General features: G+C 45.9%; 1 protein-coding gene across 1 annotated transcript in view; it reads right to left on the bottom strand.

Annotated features, from left to right (window-relative positions):
* LOC127574904 (potassium voltage-gated channel subfamily KQT member 5-like) overlaps positions 1-23408 on the bottom strand; it is a 242793-nt gene extending 219385 nt beyond the window's left edge. The window contains exon 1 of the mRNA XM_052024397.1: positions 23083-23408. Within this exon, the coding sequence (XP_051880357.1) occupies positions 23083-23408 (326 nt within the window). The remainder of the gene's footprint in view (positions 1-23082) is intronic.
* Between the last annotated feature and the right edge of the window lie 126 nt (positions 23409-23534).

The following is a 23534-nucleotide window of genomic DNA, read 5'->3' as shown; positions in this document are numbered from 1 at the left end:
TTGCCACACAGGTGGATAGGGTAGTTAAGAAAGTTTATGGGATGTTAGCTTTCATAAGTCGTGCGATAGAGTTAAAGAGCCGCGATGTAATGGTGCAGCTTTACAAAACTCTGGTTAGGCCACACCTAGGGTACTGAGTCCAGTTCTGGTCGCCTCATTATAGGAAGGATGTGGAGGCGTTGGAGAGGGTGCGGAGGAGATTTACCAGGATGCTGCCTGGATTAGAGAGTATGGGTTATGAGGAGAGACTAAAGGAGCTAGGGCTGTTCTCATTGGAGAGGAGGAGGATGAGGGGAGACATGATAGAGGTATACAAGATACTGAGAGGAATAGATAGAGTGGACAGCCAGCGCATCTTTCCCAGGGCGCCAATGCTCAAAACAAGAGGACAAGGCTTTAAGGTTTTGGGTGGGAAGTTCAAGGGTGATGTCAGAGGGAGGTTTTTCACCCAGAGAGTGGTTGGTGCATGGAATGCGCTGCCTGGGGTGGTGGTGGAGGCTGATACATTGGACAAGTTGAAGAGATCGTTAGGTGAGCATACGGAGGAATTTAAGTTAGAGGGATATGTGGGAGGAAGGGGTTAGATAGTCTTAGGTGTGGTTTGAAGGGCAGCACAACATGGTGGGCCGAAGGGCCTGTATTGTGCCGTATTGTTCTATGGTTCTATGGAAATTTAACTTAAGAAACAGAGTACAACATTTATCAAACCACAGGTGACTTGATGTCCAGCTGCTGATGTATTGAATTTCACTTATAAAAGCAGGTAATGAAGAAACAAAGCTTGATTTTGGATTTTGCAGGCACAGCAGTTTCTATTTCATTTATGACTGGCACTCTGTGCAGAGGCATGAGGAGATACCTTGTACTACCCATTAAACTATCACTGTTCCTAACCCCGTTAAAAATGAATCAAAACTCCACAACAAATAGACTTCATTACCCCTGCCTGCGGAAGATACCTTGGCACTTTTTGAAGAGGACAAGAATTCTTCCAGTATCCTGGTCGAAGATCTAGCTAAAAACACCATCAGTGATCTCGTCGCTGTTTGTGGGATCTTGTTGTGCACAAACGCTAATTAATTAACATTGAGGCACTTTGGGGCGTCCAATGTTAATGCAACTGCTTCATCAACAAGCAATCTGTTGGAGGAGCTCAGCAGGTCCCCTGAGTTCCTCCAGCAGATTGTTTGTTGCTACAGATCCCAGCATCTGCAGTCTTCAGTTTTGCAGTTACGAAGGCTGACCTGTATTAAAGGCAGACAAGGCAGCGACTGTCACTTAACACAGATCTCACGATTTTACGTCAAAATATGAACTGTGGTGAATTTGCAGATGGACAACCAAAAAAGTTCTGGGTAAGGGTTACTTTGGGAGAGTCAGCTCCAAGTGATCAGAACATAGTTGAAGATTATATTCTAAATGAGCTGATTATCTGATTAGATTCCTCTATAACCACAGAATCATCGAATGTCAGAATGTTTAAATGTAGCAGACCACTTGGCCTGTGAAGTCGATGCTGTTTCCATGCAAGTCTGACTCCCCCACCCTAGTCTCAAAACTCTTCAAACTCTTTCCTTTCAGAAACCTATTCAAATCAGTTTTGATCACCTAAAGTTAAATCTGCCTCCACTATTACATGGGCAGTGCATACAAACAGGAGTAGGTCATTTGACCCCTCATCTTCTTCCTAACCCTCATGTCTTTGGAATGTGGGAGGAAACCGGAGCACCCGGAGGAAACCCACGCAGACACAGGGAGAACGTGCAAACTCCTTATAGACAGCGGCCGGAATTGAACCTGGGTCGCTGGCTCTGTAATAGCATTAAGCTAACTGCTACACTACCGTGCCTACCTTTTTCACCAGTTTTTATCACTCACCAATTTTTGTCGATGCACCATAGAAAGCATCCTATCTGGATTGTATCACGGCTTGGTACGGCAACTGCTCTGCCCAGGACTGTAAGAAACTGCAGAGAGTTGTGGACACAGCCCAGTGCATCACGGAAACCAGCCTCCCCTCCTTGGACTCTGTCTTTACCTCTCGCTGCCTTGGTGAAGCAGCCAGCATAATCAAAGACCCCATCCACCCAGGACATTCTCTCTTCTCTCCTATTCCATCGGGTAGAAGACACAGGAGCCTGAGGGCACGTACCACCAGGCTCAAGGACAGCTTCTATCCCACTGTGATAAGACTATTGAACAGTTCCCTTATACGATGAGATGGACTCTGATCCTACAATCTACCTTGTTTGACCTTGCACCTTATTGTCTACCTGCACTGCACTTCCCTGTAGCTGTGACACTTTACTTTGTATTCTGTTATTGTTTTTACCTGTACTACCTCAGTGCACTGTGTAATGAATTAATCTGTATGATCGGTATGTAAGACCAGTTTTTCACTGTACCTCGGTACAAGTGACAATAATAAGCCAATACCAATGTCACTTTCCTGCATTAACCCCATATGCCTTAATTCTCTTAAATTTCTAAAAATCTTTCCATCCCTGTCTTGAAGATGATCAGTGACTGAACCACCACGGTTTCCATGTAGAGGATTCCAAAGATTCACTACTCTCTCTAGAGGAAGAAATTCCTTCTCATCCCTGTTGTGAATGGTTGACCCCTTATTTTTAGACTGTGGTCCCTGGTCTTGCACAGCTCAGCCAAGGGAGGCACAAATTCTGCACATACCCTGTCAAGCCCCATCAGAATTGGTATTGGTATTGGTATATTATTGTCACTTATACCGCGGTCCAGTGAAAAACTTGTCTTGCATACCGTTTGTACAGGTCAATTCATTACACAGTGCAGTTACATTGAGTTAGTACAGAGTGCATTGAGGTAGTACAGGTAAATGTTATACGTTTCATTGAGATTATCCTTTCACCTTTCCAAATTCCAAAGAGTGGAGGTTTAACCTGCTTGTTCTGTCCACAGTTACAAACCCACCTTCCCGAGATTGGTGAAGCTTTCACGCAATCCCTCTGTTGCCAGTATATCCCTCTTGCGGAACCACGAGACATACAGAATATTCCAAGGCCCTACATAATTACAGCACTACCTCTCTGCTCTAATATTCAATTCTTCTTGCAATAAAGATCAACATACGTTTTGCCTTCCTAATTGCTTGCTGTGTCTGCTTGTTAGCTTTCAGTGATTTGTGTACAAGGGCATTCAGTTCCCTCTCTTACCAGTTAAAAAGTCTCTACCTTTCTATAGTCTTTCTACCAAAGCGGATGAGCTCACACTTGTTCACATTATATTCTACCTGCCGTGTCTTTGTCTGTTTACTTAACCTGCCCAAATCATCTCAAAGCCTCTGCACCCGCTCAAAGCCACCTAGCTTTGTATCACCAACAAATTTAGATATATTACACACGGTACCTCATCCGAATCATTGACACCGATTGCGTTACAAACCTGGAGGAACCTTATCCGCAACTTTCAAGAGGTACTATGTAGTTGGCTAAAGAATGTAACGAACCTCAGTGGGAGGATATGGAACGGAGATGGAAAACAGGTGTAAAATGTCCCCCAAAATGACTGCAATGAAGGACTGTCAAGAAGATCTGATTCTTCTCTGACACAGAAAGATAGATTCATGGATATGGAGTATGAGATAGATATACAGATAGAGTGACTGATGAACGTGGGATATACAGGCACACAGTCATTATATTGTACAAAAATACTGTACAGGCTGTCCCCAGGTTCCCTTTTTACCCACGTACACGACTATTTTGTCCGTGAGTCAGAAAAAACACAAAAATCACTTGATATGGTAACCGTGCCTCCACAGTACTGTAATGAATGGCGTCAAAAGCACATAAAAACGATAAGAAAGATCAATGACTAAAAGTGAAGAGAGAAAGGAAACTAGTTCTGCCATTTGTAGGAATGCATGTACGCACGTCGGACTTTTAAGTTTAATAACATAATGGGAGCTCGTTTGTATGTGGGGGTGACCATAAGCCAGCCGTTTGTAATCTGGGGATGGCGTGTACTATGTAAATTAGATTTTTATATTTTCTAATTTATTTTTTTTATGCATTGTATATATATAGGAGCAAATTATTTCTTTATATTACACATGCACTTACAAATACATGGTGGGCGTTTAACTGTTGCCCAGTGCCTTGTACTACCTTTACCCTGGACCTGGTGTCCAATGTATATTCATGCTTCATGAGGTGACAAAGGTTACAATCTTTCCACACCAAACTAGTGAAGACTTGTATGAAAATTCATAGAATGTAATTATGGATGCTGTTAACAATGGCTACTGATGACCTCCCAATTTCAAATCTGCAAGTACTTCGCTCTGACACAGCCAAGACCACACATTAATTTTTTCACTCCAAAACCAATCAGAATGGCAAATGTAAAATATTAGAGACTAAAAGAAAACTCATTGCCACTTATTGAGAGTAAGCAACTTGGATATTAAACACGCACATCCTTGAGTTGTATTCTCACACAGGGCAAGTCTGGGTGCTACCCACGCAATATTTGATTTGAAACCATTCAATCAGGAATGAGAGTGAATTGTCACAGGTTCCCTGCACTAGTTTGGTGTGGAAAGATTGTAACTTTTGTCACCTCATGAAGCATGAATATACATTGGACACCAGGTCCAGGGTAAAGGTAGTACAAGGCACTGGGCAACAGTTAAATGTCCACCTGGTTAAAGTAGATATAAGGTGAAGATCACAACATTAAGCTCATTCCCAGCATCATAAACAATGCTTGTTTATAAACAAGCTAGAAGGGGGCATGAGAAGGGCTTGGAGAGTAGGATCAAGGAAAACGCCAAGGCATTCTACATGTATGTGAAGAACAGGAGGATGAATAGAGTGAGGGTAGGTCCGATCAGGGATAAAAGAGGAAACATGTGCCTGGAGTTGGAAGATCTAGGGGAGGTCCTTAATGAATACTTTGCTTCAGTATTCACCAGTGAAAGAGACCTTTATGTTCGTGAGGAGGGCGTACAATGGACTGATACACTAGGGCATGTTGATGTGAGGAAAGAAGATGTGCTGGAACTTTTGGAAAACATCAGAATGGATAAGTCACCGGGGCCAGATGGGATACATCAAAGGCTATTAAGAGGAGCTAGGGAAGAGATTGCTGTGCCTTTGGCGATGAGCTTTGCATCCTCACTGGCCACAGGAGTAGTGCCAGGTGATTGGAGGGTGGCAAATGTTGTACCTTTGTTCAAGAAAGGAAGTAGGGATAACCCTGGGAATTACAGACCTGTGAGTCTTACTTCAGTGGTGGGCAAATTATCAGAGAAGATTCTTAGAGACAGGATTTATGGGCATTTGGAGAAGCATAGGCTGATTAGGGGCAGTCAGCATGGCTTTATGAGGGGCAGGTTGTACCTCACGAGCCTGATTGAATTCTTTGAGGATGTGACAAAGCACATTGATGAAGGTAGAGCAGTGGATGTGGGGTACGTGGATTTTAGTAAGGCATTTGATAAGGTTCCTCATGGAAGGCTCATTCAGAAAGTCAGGAGGCATGGGACGCAGGGAAACTTGGCTGTGTGGATTCAGAATTGGCTCGCCCATAGAAGACAGAGGGTGGTGGTAGATGGAGCGTATTCTGTCTGGACCAATGGTGTTCTGCAGGGATCTGTTCTGGGACCCCTGCTGTTTGTGATTTTTATAAATGACTTGGATGAGGATGTGGAAAGGTGGGTTAGTAAGTTTTCAGATGACACGAAGGTTGGTGGTGTTGTCGATAGTGTAGAAGGTTGCAGCAGATTACAACAGGATATTGATAGAATGCGGAGCTGGGCTGAGAGGTGGCAGATGGAGTTCAACCTGGAAAAGTGTGAAGTGATACACTTCGGGAGATTGAATTTGAAGGCAGAATACAAGGTTAATGGCAGGACTTTTAGCAGTGTGGAGGAACAGGGGGATCTTGGGGTCAACATCCATAGATCCCTCAAGGTTGCCGCGCAGGTCGATAGGGTAGTTAAGAAGGCATATGGTGTACTGGACTTCATTAGTCGGGATATTGAGTTCAAGAGCCACCAGGTAATGTTGCAGCTCTATAGAACTCTGGTTAGACCACACTTGGAGTACTGTGTTCAGTTCTGGTTGCCTAATTATAGGAAGGATGTGGAAGCTTTAGGGAGGGTGCAGAGGAGATTTACCAGGATGCTGCCTGGGTTGGAGAGCATGTCTTGTGAGGGTAGGTTGATCGAGCTACGGCCTTTCTCTTTGGAGAGGAGGAGGATGAGAGGTGACTTGATAGAGGTGTACAAGATGATAAGAGGCATAGATCAAGTGGACAGTCAGAGACTCTTTCCCAGGGTGAAAATAACTAACACGAGGGGGCATAATTTTAAGGTGATTGGAGGAAGGTATAGGGGAGATGTCAGAGGTAAGTTTTTTACACAGAGAGCGGTGGGTGTGTGGAACGCACTGCCGGCAGAGGTTGTGGAGGCAGATACATTAGGGACATTTAAGAGATCTTAGATAGACACATGAATGATAGAGAAATGGAGGGCTATGTGGGAGGGAAGGGTTAGATAGATCTTAGAGCAGGATAAATGTCAGCACAAATTGTGGCTGAAGGGCCTGTACTGTGCTGTAATGTTCTATGTTCTAATATATTCACCAGAAGCCACAGCCAAAATCATTTGCTAGAATATTTGCAAGTTTCTTTCCCCACCCACCACTCCATATTTTCTCCTTTCCTCCCATCTTGATCCAAGAATTGGTTCATGTTTTGTGATCTGGTGAGTGAGAATTTCACAGTTCCACATTAGATGGTATCAACAGATCATGCAAGTCAGCAGTGTGTATGCAAATTTCTTCATGGTCTAATTACGTATGGTCAGAAAATTCCATAAAATAATGTCAGTGAAGGGTCATTTAACAGTAAATGTGCTTTTTATATGAAGATGCAACTGATTTTGCTCCACTGAGTCTTTCCCTCATGTATAACCAGAAAAAAAACCATCACAGGTCATTATCACTCATGCATGTTTTTGTTCACACAGGGCTTTCTAAATCCAGTTCTCCCTATCCTTACCAGAATTGCTGACATACCTCATCTCAGGCTTCACAGTCGGTTTCTGTGCTGCTCTTTAAAGATCATAATCTTGAGATTATTAAAACCGAATACAAATATAATTTATATGAAATTAAAAAGAGGAATTGATGGAAAAAATGAAAAATCAAGTAATTAAAGATCAATGACCTGAAATATTTACTCAACAAAAATAATACACAGAAATGAATATTTCAGAAATTTGATTAAAAGAGAAAAGATTTGTTTATCAGATTTATATATTACCACCAATACTCAGCCATAGTCTCTGCAATGCCTGACATGCTCAGACAGTCTCTATAGTTCCTGACACCCTCCCAGTCTATCTACAATTCCTGGGACACTTCCCCCATTCCCCCTACAATTCCTCACACACTTCCCCATTTCCCCTACAATCCCTCACACACCCCCCATTTCCCCTACAATCCCTCACACACCCCCCATTTCCCCTACGATTCCTCACTCACTTCCCCATTTCCCCTACAATTCCTCACACACCCCCATTTCCCCTACGATTCCTCACACACTTCCTCATTTCCCCTACAATTCCTCACACACACCCCATTTCCCCTACAATTCCTCACACACCCCCCATTTCCCCTACAATCCCTCACACACTTCCCCATTTCCCCTACGATTCCTCACACACTTCCTCATTTCCCCTACAATTCCTCACACACACCCCATTTCCCCTACGATTCCTCACACACCCCCCATTTCCCCTACAATCCCTCACACACACCCCATTTCCCCTACAATCCCTCACACACCCCCCATTTCACCTACGATTCCTCACACACTTCCCCATTTCCCCTACAATCCCTCACACACCCCCCATTTCCCCTACGATTCCTCACACACCCCCCATTTCCCCTACAATTCCTCACACACACCCCATTTCCCCTACGATTCCTCACACACTTCCCCATTTCCCCTACGATTCCTCACACACCCCCCATTTCCCCTATGATTCCTCACACACTTCCCCATTTCCCCTATGATTCCTCACACACTTCCCCATTTCCCCTACAATTCCTCACACACTTCCCCCATTTCCCCTACAATCCTTCACACACCCCCCATTCCCCCTACAATTCCTGACACACTTCCCCCATTCCCTCTACAGTTCCTCACACACTCTGATTGACTCTATAATTTCATATGCACCCTCACAGACTACCGAATATTTGCCACAGACCCCATTCAGCTACTGACACAAAGCTGAATTTTCACTGCAATTCTTGGCACCTTCTTGCAGACCCCCTACCATTATTCACTCTCCATCCTTCCTACCCTTTCCAGGCTATATACACATTTACTGATAATCTCTCATTGGCTCTATACGACATCTGACACACTCCCACAGAATCCCCATTAATACTGACACTCTCACAATTTCTCCACAATTACTGACACGCTACCAAATAACCTGAGCAACCACTGACACACTTCATAGAATGACCAAGACAACATAGAGAGACAGCACAGAAAGAGGCCCTTCAGTCCACTTTGATTACATAAGGATGTCTTAAAACAAGAAATTCCTGAAGTGTCAACTGCTCTATAGATAAGTCCTCTCCACCCATACACCACATCTTTCAATCACCTCACTCCAGAAGTACAACATATCCCCCCTTCATCTTTTCTCTGAACTTGTATCAGTGTCAGCTGTTCACCCTCAAGCCTGTTCTACTCTTACATTAATATGTTAACCTATCCTCATCGACCAGCCACAGTCTAGTGACCCCTAATTACTTTGTCTCCGAAAAATCTCCAAATCGTTTCATGTCCTCTGCTGCACTTTGAATCAGAAATGCTTGCTCATTTCTTTTTTGAGTCGCCTTGCTCTAATTTGGAAAAATGCAAAGTCAGCCAAATTACCAAAGCACTGGATTTTATTAAGTAGTGAGAGATTGAATTGCAGTTCGGAGGTCTCTGGGTGTTCTTGTACACAAACCCCTGGAAGTTAACATGCAGGTATGACAAATAATTAGGAAGACAGATAGCCTTAATTGCAAGGGGATTTGAACAATGGGGACACAAGAGGTTGTAGATGCAGGAATCTGGAGCAACAAACAAGCTGCTGGAGGAATTCAGCAGGTCATGCAGCGTCTGTGGGGGGGAGTGGACAGTCGACGTTTCGGGTTGAGACCCTTTGTCTGGACTGGATGTGGGTAATGACCTCAGTGAATGTACATGGGATCATGGTGAGACTGCACCTGGAACAGTGTGTGCAGATCCAGTCTGCCTACCTAGGAATGGATTGCTTTTGAGGGAGTACAACATAGGTTTGCCAGATTGAATCCTAGGATGGAGAGATTGTTCCATAAGGAGACAATACGCAGACTGGGCCTAGACTTTACAAGAAAGGGTTTGACAGGGTAAATAAATGGATCATGTTTCCCCTGACTGGCCAAGAACGAGACTTCCAGTCTCAAAGTAAGGAGTTCAAGACCAAGATAAGACAAAGTTCAATCAAGAGGGTAGTAGTGAACCTTAGGAATTCTCCATCCAAGAAATCTGTGGAGATTCAGTGGCTGAATATATTCAGGAGAGAGAATATTAGATTTCTGGAAATTAAGGGAATCAAGAAATATTTGAGTTAGGCAAAGGAAAGTGATGCCAAGGTAAAAGATCAGTCATGATTTTGTTGAATGGTTGAGCAGACGTGAGAGGCTGAATTGTCCAATTGTCCTTTCATATCTTAAGTTCGTAAGTTTTAGCTCCTCTAGTCTGTGCCCCTGGAGATAAAATAGGTTCCCTTTATCTTAATTATCAGATCCTTAAATCACAGTGAGCACTTTGATCTGGTTGCCCGTTGTTGTTCTTTACTCAAAGGAATGCAAGATTGGTCTATGCAATGTATCTACATAATGTAGCCCTGGCAACATTCTGGTGAAGCTGTATTGCACCTTCTCCAGGGTCAATCCTGAGGTTCCTAAACAGGCTTTTCCAGTATATACACTGGAAAGTATTCCACAGTTCTATGACTGTGTGGCAAAAAAAAACCTCTGCCTTTCAAATATGTATTACTTAAAGTTGTCCCTTGAAGTTGCCTCAGTCAATTTGAGGAGTCTTTTCATTGTCTTAAAAGTATTGTTCACTTACCTTGCTGAATGCTCTTTTCCAGAGAAACTTTGTACATGTTCAACCTTTCCTTAAACCCTGGATTTCTGGTGCCTGCTTTATTCCCCCTGGAGACCCAGAGAGGCAAAGGCAATAGATTGTTCACACAATCAGATGCAAATAATACTTCTTGTAGTGCTGGCTGGTGCCTCGAACAGCAATACAATGTACTCTTTCCTTATGCTAAAGCAACCCAGCATCTTGTTTCTGTAATTAAGTCCCTTGTTCTCGATTTTATACCATCATCTCTGGATCTCTGATAACCTGTATGTCTGATCTTCAACCCATTGTACATGAAACATAATTTCTTTTGGTCTCTTATTTCTGGACAACCCTTTTTGCATTGATGCATATTCAAATACATCTGTTACTTGTGAGTACTCAACTGGACAGCTCCCTTACAGTAACTAATATCCCCAGGCATGAAGATCAATTGGTTTTTGCATTCTTGTAGAGACTACAATGATCATAATGAATAATATAGTATCTCTCACGGTGGCGTACAGGCAGTAGGGAGGAGAATGAGAACAGAAGGTAGTTTTGATGAGCTTTCAAAGATGAGGTGTGAGGAACAAACCAAGAGACAACGGAGGAGAGATCACAGAAGATGCAGTGGGGCGGGGATGAGGGACTCACACTATGATCTGAAGTGGGACAAGCAACGAGGAGGTGCAGAAGGATGTAGATGGAGGAAAGCGAGCAAGAGCCATGAGAAGACAACTCTTGTTTCCGCAATGAGTCAAAAAGTCTGGAGACTGGGGTTTACAGTGATAAAAGGCACAGGATATGAAGGCATGTTAGATCTGCATGCACGGAGCCAATGAGTCAGTGGTACCAGCTAAACTGGCACTGTAATCAGTTGGGTGTCTCTGGCTTATAGCGTCATAGGGCACAGAAACAGGCCCTTCAGCCCACCATTTCCCTGCCAGCCATCAAATATCTATTAATACTGATCCCATTTTCTAACAGGTGGGACCTTCTATGCATGGTTCACCTAAATAAATGTTGTGAGATCTCTGCCTCCCCCACCCCTCAGGCAGTGAGTTCCAGATGAAAACAGCCTCTGAGTGAAAGAATTCTTCTTCAAATCCCCTCTGAAACCTGACCTTCAGGTTATAGACACCTCTGCTAAGGGGAGATGTTTTTCACCAGCTATCACACTTTTCTCCCTCATAATTTTGTGTACCTCAGTGGGGTCCCTCAGCCTTCTCTGCTCCAACCACCAACCCTCCGTCCCTTCTTCTGGCTGTGGCTTCTCTGGCTGTGGCTTCCTGCACTGTTATAACGAGGCCCAACACAAGCTCGATGAAGAGCACCTCATCTTCCATCTGGGCAACTTGCAGCCTCCCACACTCAGTATCGATTTCTACAACTTCAGGTAACTCATTTTCTCCGTCTGTATCAGAACTGCTTATTCCCATTGTAAATCATCCATCTGTGATATTAGATCTGTTTGGTATTAGATCAGCTTAGTACGGCAACTGCTCTGCCCGGGACTGCAAGAAACTGCAGAGAGTTGTGGACACAGCTCAGTACATCACAGAAACCAGCCTCCCCTCCACGGAATCTGTCTATACATCTCGCTGCCTCAGTAAAGCAGCCAGTATAATCAAAGACCCCACCCACCCTGGACATTCTCTCTTCTCCCCACTTCATCAGGCAGAAGATACAAAAGCCTTAAAGCAAGTTCCATCAGGCTCAAGGGCAGCTTCTCTCCTGCTGTTATAAGTCCATTGAATGGTTCTGTAGTACAATAAGATGGACTCTTGACCTCACAATCTACCTTATTATGACCTTATACCTTATTGTCTACCTGCACTGCCCTTTCTCTGTAGCTGTGACACTTTACTCTGCATTCTGTATTGTTTTACCCTGTACTACCTCAATCCACTGTGTAATGAATTGACCTGTACGATTGGTATGCAAGACAAGTTTTTCACTGTACCTCGGTACAAGTGACAATAACAAACCAATACCAATTCCAGTTTTCCCCTCTCCATTAGCACTGATCCGCTGGCCCCACTGTTTGCAACACAATACACTCCTTGTACTATCACCTTCTAACTACCCCATTACCGATTTGACCAGAGGACCTATACAACTTATCTCTACTGCAATCCTGGCACACCCCAACACAGATATCCCCTTTACCGAGAATCTGGGTTGTATTCTTGCTTCAACAGTGTTTGAACGGAATAGAGCCCAAATCTCGCAAAAGCCTCCTTTTTTTTGAAAAAAACTACTTTAAGATATCCCCTTTATCCTATCCATTACCCCCTCACCACTCTGCAAATGAATACTATCCTCTCTTCTCACTTTCCCAGTTCTGATGAAGGGTCATTGAACTGGAACATGAACTGTTTTTCTTTCCACAGACGTTACCTTACCTGCTGAGCGTGTCCAGCATTGTCCATTTTTATTCCGGCATACCCTGACACTCCTCATTGCTATAACACTCGATCCCAGGCAACACCCCAGCGACTCCCTGTTGCACCCTCCCCCGTGCAGTCGCATCCTTCCTATAGTGTGGCAACCAAACTGTAAACAGTACTCTGGCTGTGACCTAATGTGTTGTATAGTGGTACCATAACCTCTCTGTTCTTGTATTCTATAAAGACAAGTATCCTACATACCTGCTCAAACACTTTATCCACCTGATCGTTAGATTATATTCTAATGATCCCAGAAGACAGGATGTCTTCCTTATAGGAAGGATATGGAAGCTTTAGAGAGGGTGCAGAGGAGATTTACCAGGATGCTGCCTGGATTGGAGAGCATGTCTTATGAGGATAGGTGGAGCAAGCTCGGGCTCTTCTCTTTGGAGAGAAGGAGGATGAGAGGTGACTTGATAGAGGTGCACAAGATGATAAGAGGCACAGATCGAGTGGACAGTCAGAGACTTTTTCCCAGGGTGACAATGGCTAACACAAGGGGACATAATTTTAAGGTGATTGGAGGAAGGTATCAGGGGGACGTCAGGGGTAAGTTTTTTAACACAGAGAGTGGTGGGTGCGTGGAACGCACTGCCGGCAAAGGTTATGGGGGCAGATACATTGGGGACATTTAGGGGACTCTTGGATGGACACATGAATGATAGGGAAATGGGGAGCTATGTGGGAGGGAAGGGTTAAATAGATCTCAGAGCAGGATAAAATGTCGGCACAACATTGTGGGCCAAAGGGCCTGTACAGTGCTGTAATGTTCTATGTTCTATATTCACCAAGGTCTCTTTGCTCAGTACTTCCTTGGGTCCTAGCACTTATTGTGTAAGTCTTAGCCTTACAATGCACCATCTCACATTTTTCAGGACGAAATTCCATCTGCCATTGCTCTGCCCACCTTCCCAACTCATCAACACTGTTCTGTAGCCAAAGGCGACGCTCCTCACTATCGACAATACCACCGATTATCATGTCATGTGAAAACTTACCCATCATATCTGCTACATTCATCTCCAAATTGCTAATTATATAACAATCAGCAAGGGCCCCTATACCAGTCCTTGTAGTACACCACTGGTCATGGGCTTCCAATCACACAAACAACACTTGACCACCACCATCTCCCATTGCCAAGCCAATGTCAGAACCAATTTGTCAAATAGCACTGGATCTAATGGTCTCTCTTTTTGGACCAATCTCCCATGAGAGACCAAGTCAAAGGTCTTGCAAAAGTCCATATAGATTACATCAACTACACCACCTTCCTCAACACTCTTAGTTACCGCTTCAAAAAATTCAATCAAATTAGTCAGACAAGATCTCCCCTGAACAAAGCCAGACTAACCATCCTGGAGTAAGTACAGAGGGAGAAATGAGAGTTTGCCAGGTTTCCAGCTGTTTGCAAGAAGATCCCAGGATCAATTGGATCTGGAGGTACCTCTGGGGAATATAACAAGCTCAAGCACCATGTCAAGTTGGACATTATCTGAAAGAACCACATCCAGAAACAAGTCAATCCCTCCAGGAGCCGGGGGAAGAAGAAAAGACGAAAATAGCAAGTGTCACATGGGCAGAAAGCCAACACTGCAATCATCAGATAACAGGGTGAGCCTGGCTCTCCCAGTCCTTGTCCATCCCCTGTTAGCAAACCTTAACTCCGAGAAAGTTCATTGGTATCCCATTCCCAGTCACAATTTGGGCAATCCATGATTCCATCCCTGGATGCTAATCAGCCTAACATGTGCCCCTCCCCCATCCCATTCCTGTTTGGATCAATCACGTCTCTGCTCTCAGACACCATTAGAAATACTGCCCCACTTCTGGTCATTACTTGGAGCAATCTGTGTCTCCACTCATGGACTCTATTGGATGACTGCTAGTGGAAGGTGAGTGAACAATAGAAATAGATGCAGTCTCTCTGATCAAACAGCCCAATGTACATACAAAGGGAACAGCACCAGCAGGGTCAACCTTTACACAAGAGGAGAAAATGAGCTTTCCAGCCATAATTCTCATTCTCCTCTTTAGTTAATCCAGTCACCAGTTTTAGTTTGAATACAGGTCCTACCCAGGGCTACAAACGCCTGACTCATGTACATACGACCGAGTGTTTGGGAGGGCGGTGGGAAGGATTTCCCAGCTGTTGAAGGGCTGCAGGTGACTGTTCTTGACACTAGCTGGAATTTTGCCACATCAAACCCAGTTGATACGTTCCAGTTAACACTTCAATGTCCATTTTGTGAATCCTATCTGGAGACATACTGTCCAGACCAGCAGCAGGTGTCTTTTTTAAAACCATCAATAGCATTTAAAACCTCGCCTGTAGTAAAATCTTTTCAAAGAACATAATTATTAGTCCAAGATAGGCTCCGGGTAAATTTGTTAATATCAGCTTCGTTATTAAGAATGGCAAAACGAGATTTAAAATGCTTCTCCAGATCACCTATTCCCATGGGAAAATCCACCTCTGCAGGAATCTTCTGCCATTGTGGGAACTCCGTTTCCGACCTGCCAACTGCTCGGGTTATGAATAGTTCACGGGGACGGAATTGCCGTAACTTGGGGAGAGCCTGCACTGAGAACCCTTGAAATGTCACTTTCCAAAATTTGATGATAAAATGAAAACTCTAAGTTCAGTGAGTTTACTGCTCATGTGGAGTTTGTTTAACTCGCCCCTTCTGAAAACATCCACTTCTGTATTGATATTGTTTTTTTTATTATTGTTGGATACGCTTTGGTCCCAACAGTAACTGGTAGCGAGGGAACACATTTCCCATCCTTCCACTTACAACAGCCTTCCCATTCAACCTTGTCACTTCTGTCAGCCCCAATGAGACACCACCACCAACACATCACCCCCCCTGCTTTCTGCAGGGAATCTTGCTCCTTGGGAACTGGTGCATTGGTATTGGTTTATTATTGTCACTTGTACCGAGGTACAGTGAAAAACTTGTCTTGCATACCGATCGTACAGGTCAGTTCATTACACAGTGCAGTTACACTGAGTAAGTACAGAGTGCATTGATATAGTACAGGTAAAAACAATAACAGTACAGAGTAAAGTGTCACAGCTACAGAGAAAGTGCAGTCCAATAAGGTGCAAGGTCACAACAAGGTAGATCATGAGGTCATAGTCCATCTCATCATATAAGGGAACCGTTCAATAGTCTTATCACAGTGGGGTAGAAGCTGTCATTGAGCCTGGTGGTACGTGCCCTCAGGCTCCTGTATCTTCTACCCTATGGAAGAGGAGAGAAGAGAGAATGACCCGGGTGGGTGGGGTCTTTGATGTCACTCCCCCAGCTGAGCTCAGCTTGCTGGCTCTTCTTGGAGTCTTACAATGTTCCACAACCAGCACATGAAAGAGAGACTAAAACGGTCGGCTGAGCACACTGAAGGTTTGGTGGCAAGTTTTAGTTCTCCTTTACCAAGGCATCAGTTTCCACTTCAAACAGGCTTCACAAACCGAGGGAAGTCGTCTTTTCTGGCACCTTGGTTCAGCGCGATACATAGACTCATACAGCACTGGGACGGGCTTTACGGTTCTTCAAGTTTGCTTTCACCATCAAACACCCAGTTACACGAATCCATTCTTATTGTCCCCAAATTCCCATGAACTCTTCCCAGATTTTGCTGCAGGGGAGAGGAGATTACAGTAAACTGCTAACCCGCATCTTTGGAATATGGGAGGAAACCAAGTGGTCACGGGGAGAATACACAAACTCCACAAAGACAGTACAGGGGGTCAGGATTGAACGTGGGTCACTGAAGATGTGGGGCAGTGGATCCATCAACCACACATTCTACTACCCTTGCTGCAGACCAAACAATTCTTGACTTCTCCAGAAGATTGATTTCATTCTTTGCAGTAATTTTTGATGCACATGCCTTTGTAATGAAAGATTGTATTAGTTTCACACTGGAGACACAAGAAATTCTGCAGTTGCTGGAATCTGGAGCAACACACAAAAAGTGCTGGAGGAACTCAGCAGGTCAGGCAGCATCTACGGAGGGAAATAAACAGTCGACGTTTCAGGCAAGATCCTTCATCAGGACTGGAAAGGAAGAGGGCAGAAGGCAGAATAAGGTGGGGGGAGGGGGAGGAGCACACGCAGGCAGGGGACAGGTGAGATCAGGTGAGGGGGGAAGGTAGTGGGTGGGGAGGGGGAGAAGATGTAATGAATGGGATACCAATGAATATTCTCGGAGTTAAGGTTTGCTAACAGGGGATGGACAAGGATTGGGAGAGCCAGGCTCACCCTGTTACCTAATGATTGCAGCGTTGGCCTTCTGCCCATGTGACACTTGCTATCCAAGAAGGTGATAGGTAGAAGAGGCCAAGGGCTAAAGAAGGAGGAATCCGGTAGGAGAGGGCGGTGGACCATGGAATAAAGGATGGGGGAGGGGAGGAGAGGAGATGGGCAGGTCATCAAGGCGGGAGAAGGGAGCCACAGGAATAAGGGAAGACGGGGTGGGGAGGGGGAGAAAAAGAAGGGGTGGGGTTACCAGAAGTTAGAGAAATCGATGTTAAAGCCATCAGGTCGGAGACTCCCAAGGCGGAATATGAGGTGTTGTTCCTCCAACTTAGTTTCATACTGTTGTTATAATACTTTACAATACACATGACACATGAATGACATTATAAGACACATGAATGATAGAGAAATGGAGGGCTATGTGGGAGGGAAGGGTTAGATAGATCTTAGAGCAGGATAAAATGTCGGCACAACATCGCGGGCCGAAGGGCCTGCACTGTGCTGTAATGTTCTGTGTTCTATGTTCTATGTAACTTGCTGTAATGTGTTGTTCTACGGAACTATATTTTGATCGTTCTTCTGTTAACTGTAAATCGCCAGTCAGGTACTGGAGGTTATACTTCAGACTTCCTCATTGTAATTGCTTGTGTATCGGAATGGCAGGCTGCCCTTCAAGATTTCAGAAGCAAGTTCAGCCCTCTGTTTTCTAGAGGGGCGCTTTGGCATGTTCACTTTTGTTCCTGATATTTGCACCCTCTTAATCCTCGTATCTCTTTGCACTTGACTCCATGACTCGAAACAATCCTACACTCTCTTCAGCGTCTCCAACTTATTGGCAATGTGGAGCCCAGAACATGCGCACTCCACTGACAGGTGTGCTCCAATCAAGTTCCGGAAGAGGGCTGTCTGGGAAGGGGGACGGGGGTTCAGAGGGACAAAGACCAGGGGACAAGGGAGGTAGTTGGAAGAAGGGAGTCAGAGGCAGGGAGACCGAGCGGGTGGGGAGGAGGAGGGAGAGGTACTGCGAGAAGGGATGTGTGCAAGCTTATGTGTCTGTGGTTTATTGTGTACTATTATTAATAACAACACCCAAGGGGGCCATTCAGCCCATCAGATCCATGGCAGCCCCGGGGAGTAATCCCATTAGCCCTGTTCCCCTCTCCATATCTCCCTGTAGCCTTGTACCTTACACTGTCTCACACAAGCCCATTAATTCCCATTGGATTCTCTCTTGTCACTAAGGTGTAATTTGCAGTGGCCAAAAAAAAATCACTCATCGTATATCCCTTATTCAAAAATAAAAACAGAACAGGAGATCTTGGAGAGCATGCAGATGAAAAACGGGGCATGGTTAATGCTTGGGGCACTCAGAGTAAAGTCTGCCCTCACTGGGACAGGAGGAAAATCAGTTCCTCAATCAAGCATGGTGTGGCTAACCAATAAATTAACTTCCCATCCCTCAGTAGCCTCGTCAAACCTACATCTCACGTTTAGAACATAGAACATTACAGCACAGTACAGGTCCTTCAGGCCACAATGTTGTGCTGACATTTTATCCTGCTCTAAGATCTATCTAACCCTTCCCTCCCACATAGTCCTCCATTTCTCTATCAGTCATGTGCCTATTTAAGTCTCTTAAATGTCCCTAATGTATCTGCCCCCACAACCTCTGCTGGCAGTGCGTTCCATGCACCCACCACTCTCTGTGTAAAAAACTTACCCTTGACATCCCCCTTATAACCTTCCTCCAATCACCTTAAAATTATGCATCCTAGTGTTAGCCATTTTTGCCCTGGGAAAAAGTCTCTGACTGTCCACTCGATCTATGCCTCTTATCATCTTGTACACCTCTATCAAGTCACCTCTCATCCTCCTTCTCTCCAAAGAGAAAAGCCCCAGCTCACTCAACCTGTCCTCATAAGACATGCTCTCCAATCCAGGCAGCATCCTGGTAAATCTCCTCTGAAATGATGAGATGCAACCTACCAAACCCCTTGAACAAGTTTTTGATCTCGTCCATGCACATCAGTTCCTTCAACGTTAATAGTACACAGATGTACTATGACCACCCAATCGTGGTGATTAGGTGGACATAATACATGTGTGTACAGTGTGCATATAGTGTGTGTATAGTGTGTGTATATATACATGCTATGTCTGTGCAGCAGAGCCTAGTCTCTTGTGCCCTTGGACCTCCTTGCCATTGAATCAAGAGCTCACTCTGTCACAAGCGTGTGGCAGCAGGTGTACAACTGCTAGCCCACACTAAAAGAGAGCACACCTTCTGCTCCTCAGTGCGTGGAAGGCATCCTTGATCCTGAGGCACTGCTAAAGGAGGAAGATCTCTGTAACATGCCCTCAAATCACTCCAATCCTTTTCCCACAGCGGTTTCCAAATGCAGCCACCCCTGCACTACTACCACCTCCCTTCCCACTGTCCAGGTGCCCAAAGTTCATTCCAAGTGAGGTTGTGACTTACTTCCTTCGATTTAATGTGTTACATTTGCAGCTGACAACGCAGACTTCCCTATGCTGGGGAGACCACGTGCAGACTTCAGTGCACTTGTTGTGACCTTGCACCTTATTGTCTACCTGCAATGCACTTCTCTGTAGCTGTGACACTTTACTCTGTATTCTTTTGTTGTTTTTACCCTGTACTACCTCAATGCACTGTGTAATGAATTGACCTGTACGATTGGTATGCAAGACAAGTATTTCACTGTACCTCGGTACAAGTGACAATAATAAACCAATACCAATACTTGCCCCACTAATTCTCCTTTTGTTGTGCTCTTGGTTTTCCACACTCTTCCAATGTAGTTTAAAGTAAGCACCTTTCCTTCCAGAGTTAACAGCGAGTTACCATAGAACCATAGAACAATACGGCACAATACAGGCCCTTCAGCCCACCATGATGTGCCGACCTTTAAACCACACCTAAGACTATCTAACCCCTTCCTCCACATATCCCCCTATTTTAAATTCCTCCATATGTTTATCCAGCAATCTCTTGAACTCGACCAATGTACCTGCCTCCCCCACTACCCCAGGCAGCGCATTCCATGCACCAACCACTCCCTGGGTGAAAAACCTCCCTCTGATATCTCCCTTGAACTTCCTACCTATTACTTTAAAGCCATGCCCTCTTGTATTGAGCATTGGTGCCCTGGGAAAGAGGCGCTGGCTGTCTACTCTATCTATTCCTCTTAATATTTTGTACACCTCTATCATGTCTCCCCTCATCCTCCTTCTCTCCAAAGAGTAATGCCATAGCTCCCTTAGTCTCTCCTCATAATCTATACTCTCCAAACCAGGCAGCATCCGGGTAAATCTCCTCTGCACCCTTTCCAACGCTTCCACATCCTTCCTATAATGAGGCGACCAGAACTGGACACAGTACTCCAAGTGTGGTCTAACCAGAGTTTTGTAGAGCTGCATCATTACCTCATGGCTCTTAAACTCGATCTCTTAACTTATGAAAGGTAACATCCCATAAGCTTTCTTAACTACCCTATCCACCTGTGAGGCAACTTTCAGGGATCTCTGGATATGAACCCCCAGATCCCTCTGTTCCTCCACACTACCAAGAATCCTGCCATTAACTTTGTACTCTGCCTTGGAGTTTGTCCTTCCAAAGTGTACCACCTCACACTTCTCTGGATTGAACTCCATCTGCCACTTGTCAGCCCAGCTCTGCATCCTATCAATATCCCTCTGCAATCTTCGACAGTCCTCCACAACAATTTCAAGTCCTAAACACTGTTCCAAAGTTTCAGCCAGCAGTTGCTGGTGAAGATTCGGCTGTTCCCACTTCTATCTCCTCTCAGCCCAGCTTTCATATCTTTATTTCTCCTCCCTTTCACCCTGCACCACCCATCGTCCCTCCCTTCCCCATCTTTGTACTTCAGATCAATTTGCCTCTTACCATTTCCCAGTTCTGATGAAAAGTCATCAACCTGTAAAGGTTACAACATCCCTGAATACTGTTCGACCTGTTGAGCTTTCCTCAGCACCTTCCGTTTGTCTTTACGTGCCCTTAATCTTGAAACATCAAACCTGTGGCTGTGGATTACAAATGCCTTTCTACACCTTGAATCCTAGCAGCCAGGCAGTGAATCCCAATGAAAGGTAATCATCCTCTGCTTCTCCCTTCCAAGCAAACTCATCTCCAGACTCCGAGACCTGGGACTCAACACCTTCCTTTGCAACTGGATCCTTGACCTCCTGATCAACAGACCACAATCAGTGAGGATAGGCAGCAATACCTCCGCCGTGATTGTCCTCCACACTGGTGCCCCACAAGGCTGCGTCCTCACCCCCCTACTCTACTCCCTATACACTCATGACTGCGTCGCCAGATTCTACTCTAACTCCATCTATATGTTTGCAGTTGACTCCACTGTAGTGGGCCGTATCTCAAATAACGATGAGTCGGAGTACAGGAAGGAGATAGAGAGCTTAGTGGAATGGTGTCATGACAACCACCTTTCCCTCAATGTCAGCAAAACAAAAGAGCTGGTCATTGACTTCAGGAAAGGGGGCGGTGTACATGCACCCATCTACATCAATGGTGCTGAGGTTGAGATGGTTGAGAATTTCAAGTTCCTGGGAGTGAACATCACCAATAGCCTGTCCTGGTCCAACCACCTAGACACCACAGCCAAGAAAGCTCACCGGTGCCTCTATTTCCTCAGGAAGGTAAAGAAATTTGGCATGTCCCCTTTGACACTCACCAATTTTTATCGATGGACCATATCTGGATGCATCACGGCTTGGTACGGCAACTGCTCTGTCCGGGACTGCAAGAAACTGCAGAGAGTTGTGGACACAGCCCAGCACACCATGGAAACCAGCCTCCCCTCCATGGACTCTCTCGATACCTCTCGCTGCCTCGGTAAAGCAGCCAGCATAGTCAAAGACCCCACCCACCCTGGACATTCTCTCTTCTCCCTCCTCCCATCGGGGCAGAAGATACAAAAACCTAAAAGCACGTACCACCAGGCTCAAGGACAGCTTCTATCCTGCTGTTATACGACTATTGAATGGTTCCCTAGTATGATAAGATGGACTCTTGACCTCACAATCTACCTCGTTATGGCCTTGCACCTTATTGTCTGCCTCCACTGCACTTTCTCTGTTACTGTGACACTTTATTCCGCATTCTGTTATTGTTTTCCCTTGTACTACCTCATGTACTGCTGTGATGAATTGATCTGTATGGATGGCATGCAAAACAAAGTTTTCCACAGTACCTCGGTACATGTGACAACAATAATCCAATTACCAGATGCTGCCTGACCTAGGGAGTATTTACTCCATTTTCTGCTTGAATTCCTGTGAAATCTCAGCCGTAGTCAATCACCACACACATCAGTCGTTACACATTTCAGTCACAAACTGAGATAAACCGAACCGTCGTGTTGTGGGTCACAGCAGCCAAGTGAAAGTGTGTTCAAATAAATGATACGCGAACCCCATTCTGTTCTGTGCAGAGTTAACAAGAACCGCCAAGCCGCTGAAAGGCGAATCAAGTTAACGTCCCTCCTTGACCAAAGAGCAGCTCCCCGCGACAGGCAGGAACTCGCAGCTTCCTGCAAAGACCTGTTGCACGGTCCGCACTCAGGCGCTCTCTGCTTCCCGGGGAGGGGAACAGCGCGCTCGCCTTCTACCCACCAGCCGGGCTGTCCCGGCGGCAGAACTGCGGACCCAGACACGCCTCGCCGGCAGCTGACTGCACCTTCAGTTCGGGACTTCTGCTCAAGCCCCGCAGAGACCTCCCGAGTTTTACTACAGGCAATAGAACGCATACAAAATAAAACCACATCGTGGCAACTGCGCCCTGCTGGTACAATACACCGGTGCGCCCATCCTCTCTACCGTTACGGCGGGGTGTCCCCGCTCGAACGCAGCCCTCTAACCCCCTCTTAGGGTTTAAGAATGAGCCCCGGAGACAAGCGGCGGGGCAGTCCCCCTCTCTGCCACCCCCTTTGACCTAGGGACCCCTTGCATTGAGGTCCATGCCCCGAGTGACAAGCGCTCTGCTCTGTCCGGGTTGGAGTAAAATGCAAGTGTGCGGGAACCTGGAACAGATATTCCAGTGGGAGCCCATTTGCCCCCACTACATGTGGACACAATGCAAGACAAGGGTGGGCTTCCTCTCACTCTTGGAACAGGTGGAGTTGGAGAGTTTTACTCACACGAACCCGTGGTAGGTGAACGCCCAGCTCCGCGGTCTCTCCAGGACATTGTAGAGCAGGTTCTGCAGCCTGCGGTAACGCGCGTTGCTGCGGGCGGTGCGGGAGCGCCCGTCCAGGGCTGGGATCCGTGGGCTGAGGCGGGGGCTCGGCGCCCTCTCCTCGCCGCTCAGCAGCAGGGTACCGTCGGGGCCGGGCTGCGGGCCGCTCTCCACGTCGCTTGTCGCCACCGCCTGCAGCCGGAGCCCGTCCGCGCCCGCACCTCCACCCCTCGGCCCGGGGCTGCTCTCCCTCCACAGCCCGCTGCCATCGCTGTGTTTGCGGGGCATGGCATCAGACGGCCGGGGAAGGAGCCCGGAGCGGAGACATGGAGCCGCCGGGGGGAGTGGCGGCGGCGGTGGGGAAAACGCTCCGTCCACTTGGCTCTCCGGATTAACGCCGAGACTCCCGTCCCT

This window comes from Pristis pectinata, chromosome 10 (assembly GCF_009764475.1).
Source record: "Pristis pectinata isolate sPriPec2 chromosome 10, sPriPec2.1.pri, whole genome shotgun sequence".
NCBI classification, from domain to species: Eukaryota; Metazoa; Chordata; class Chondrichthyes; order Rhinopristiformes; family Pristidae; genus Pristis; species Pristis pectinata.
Note: the sequence above shows the minus strand (reverse complement) of the source record. Positions and strands in the feature narration are given on the sequence as shown.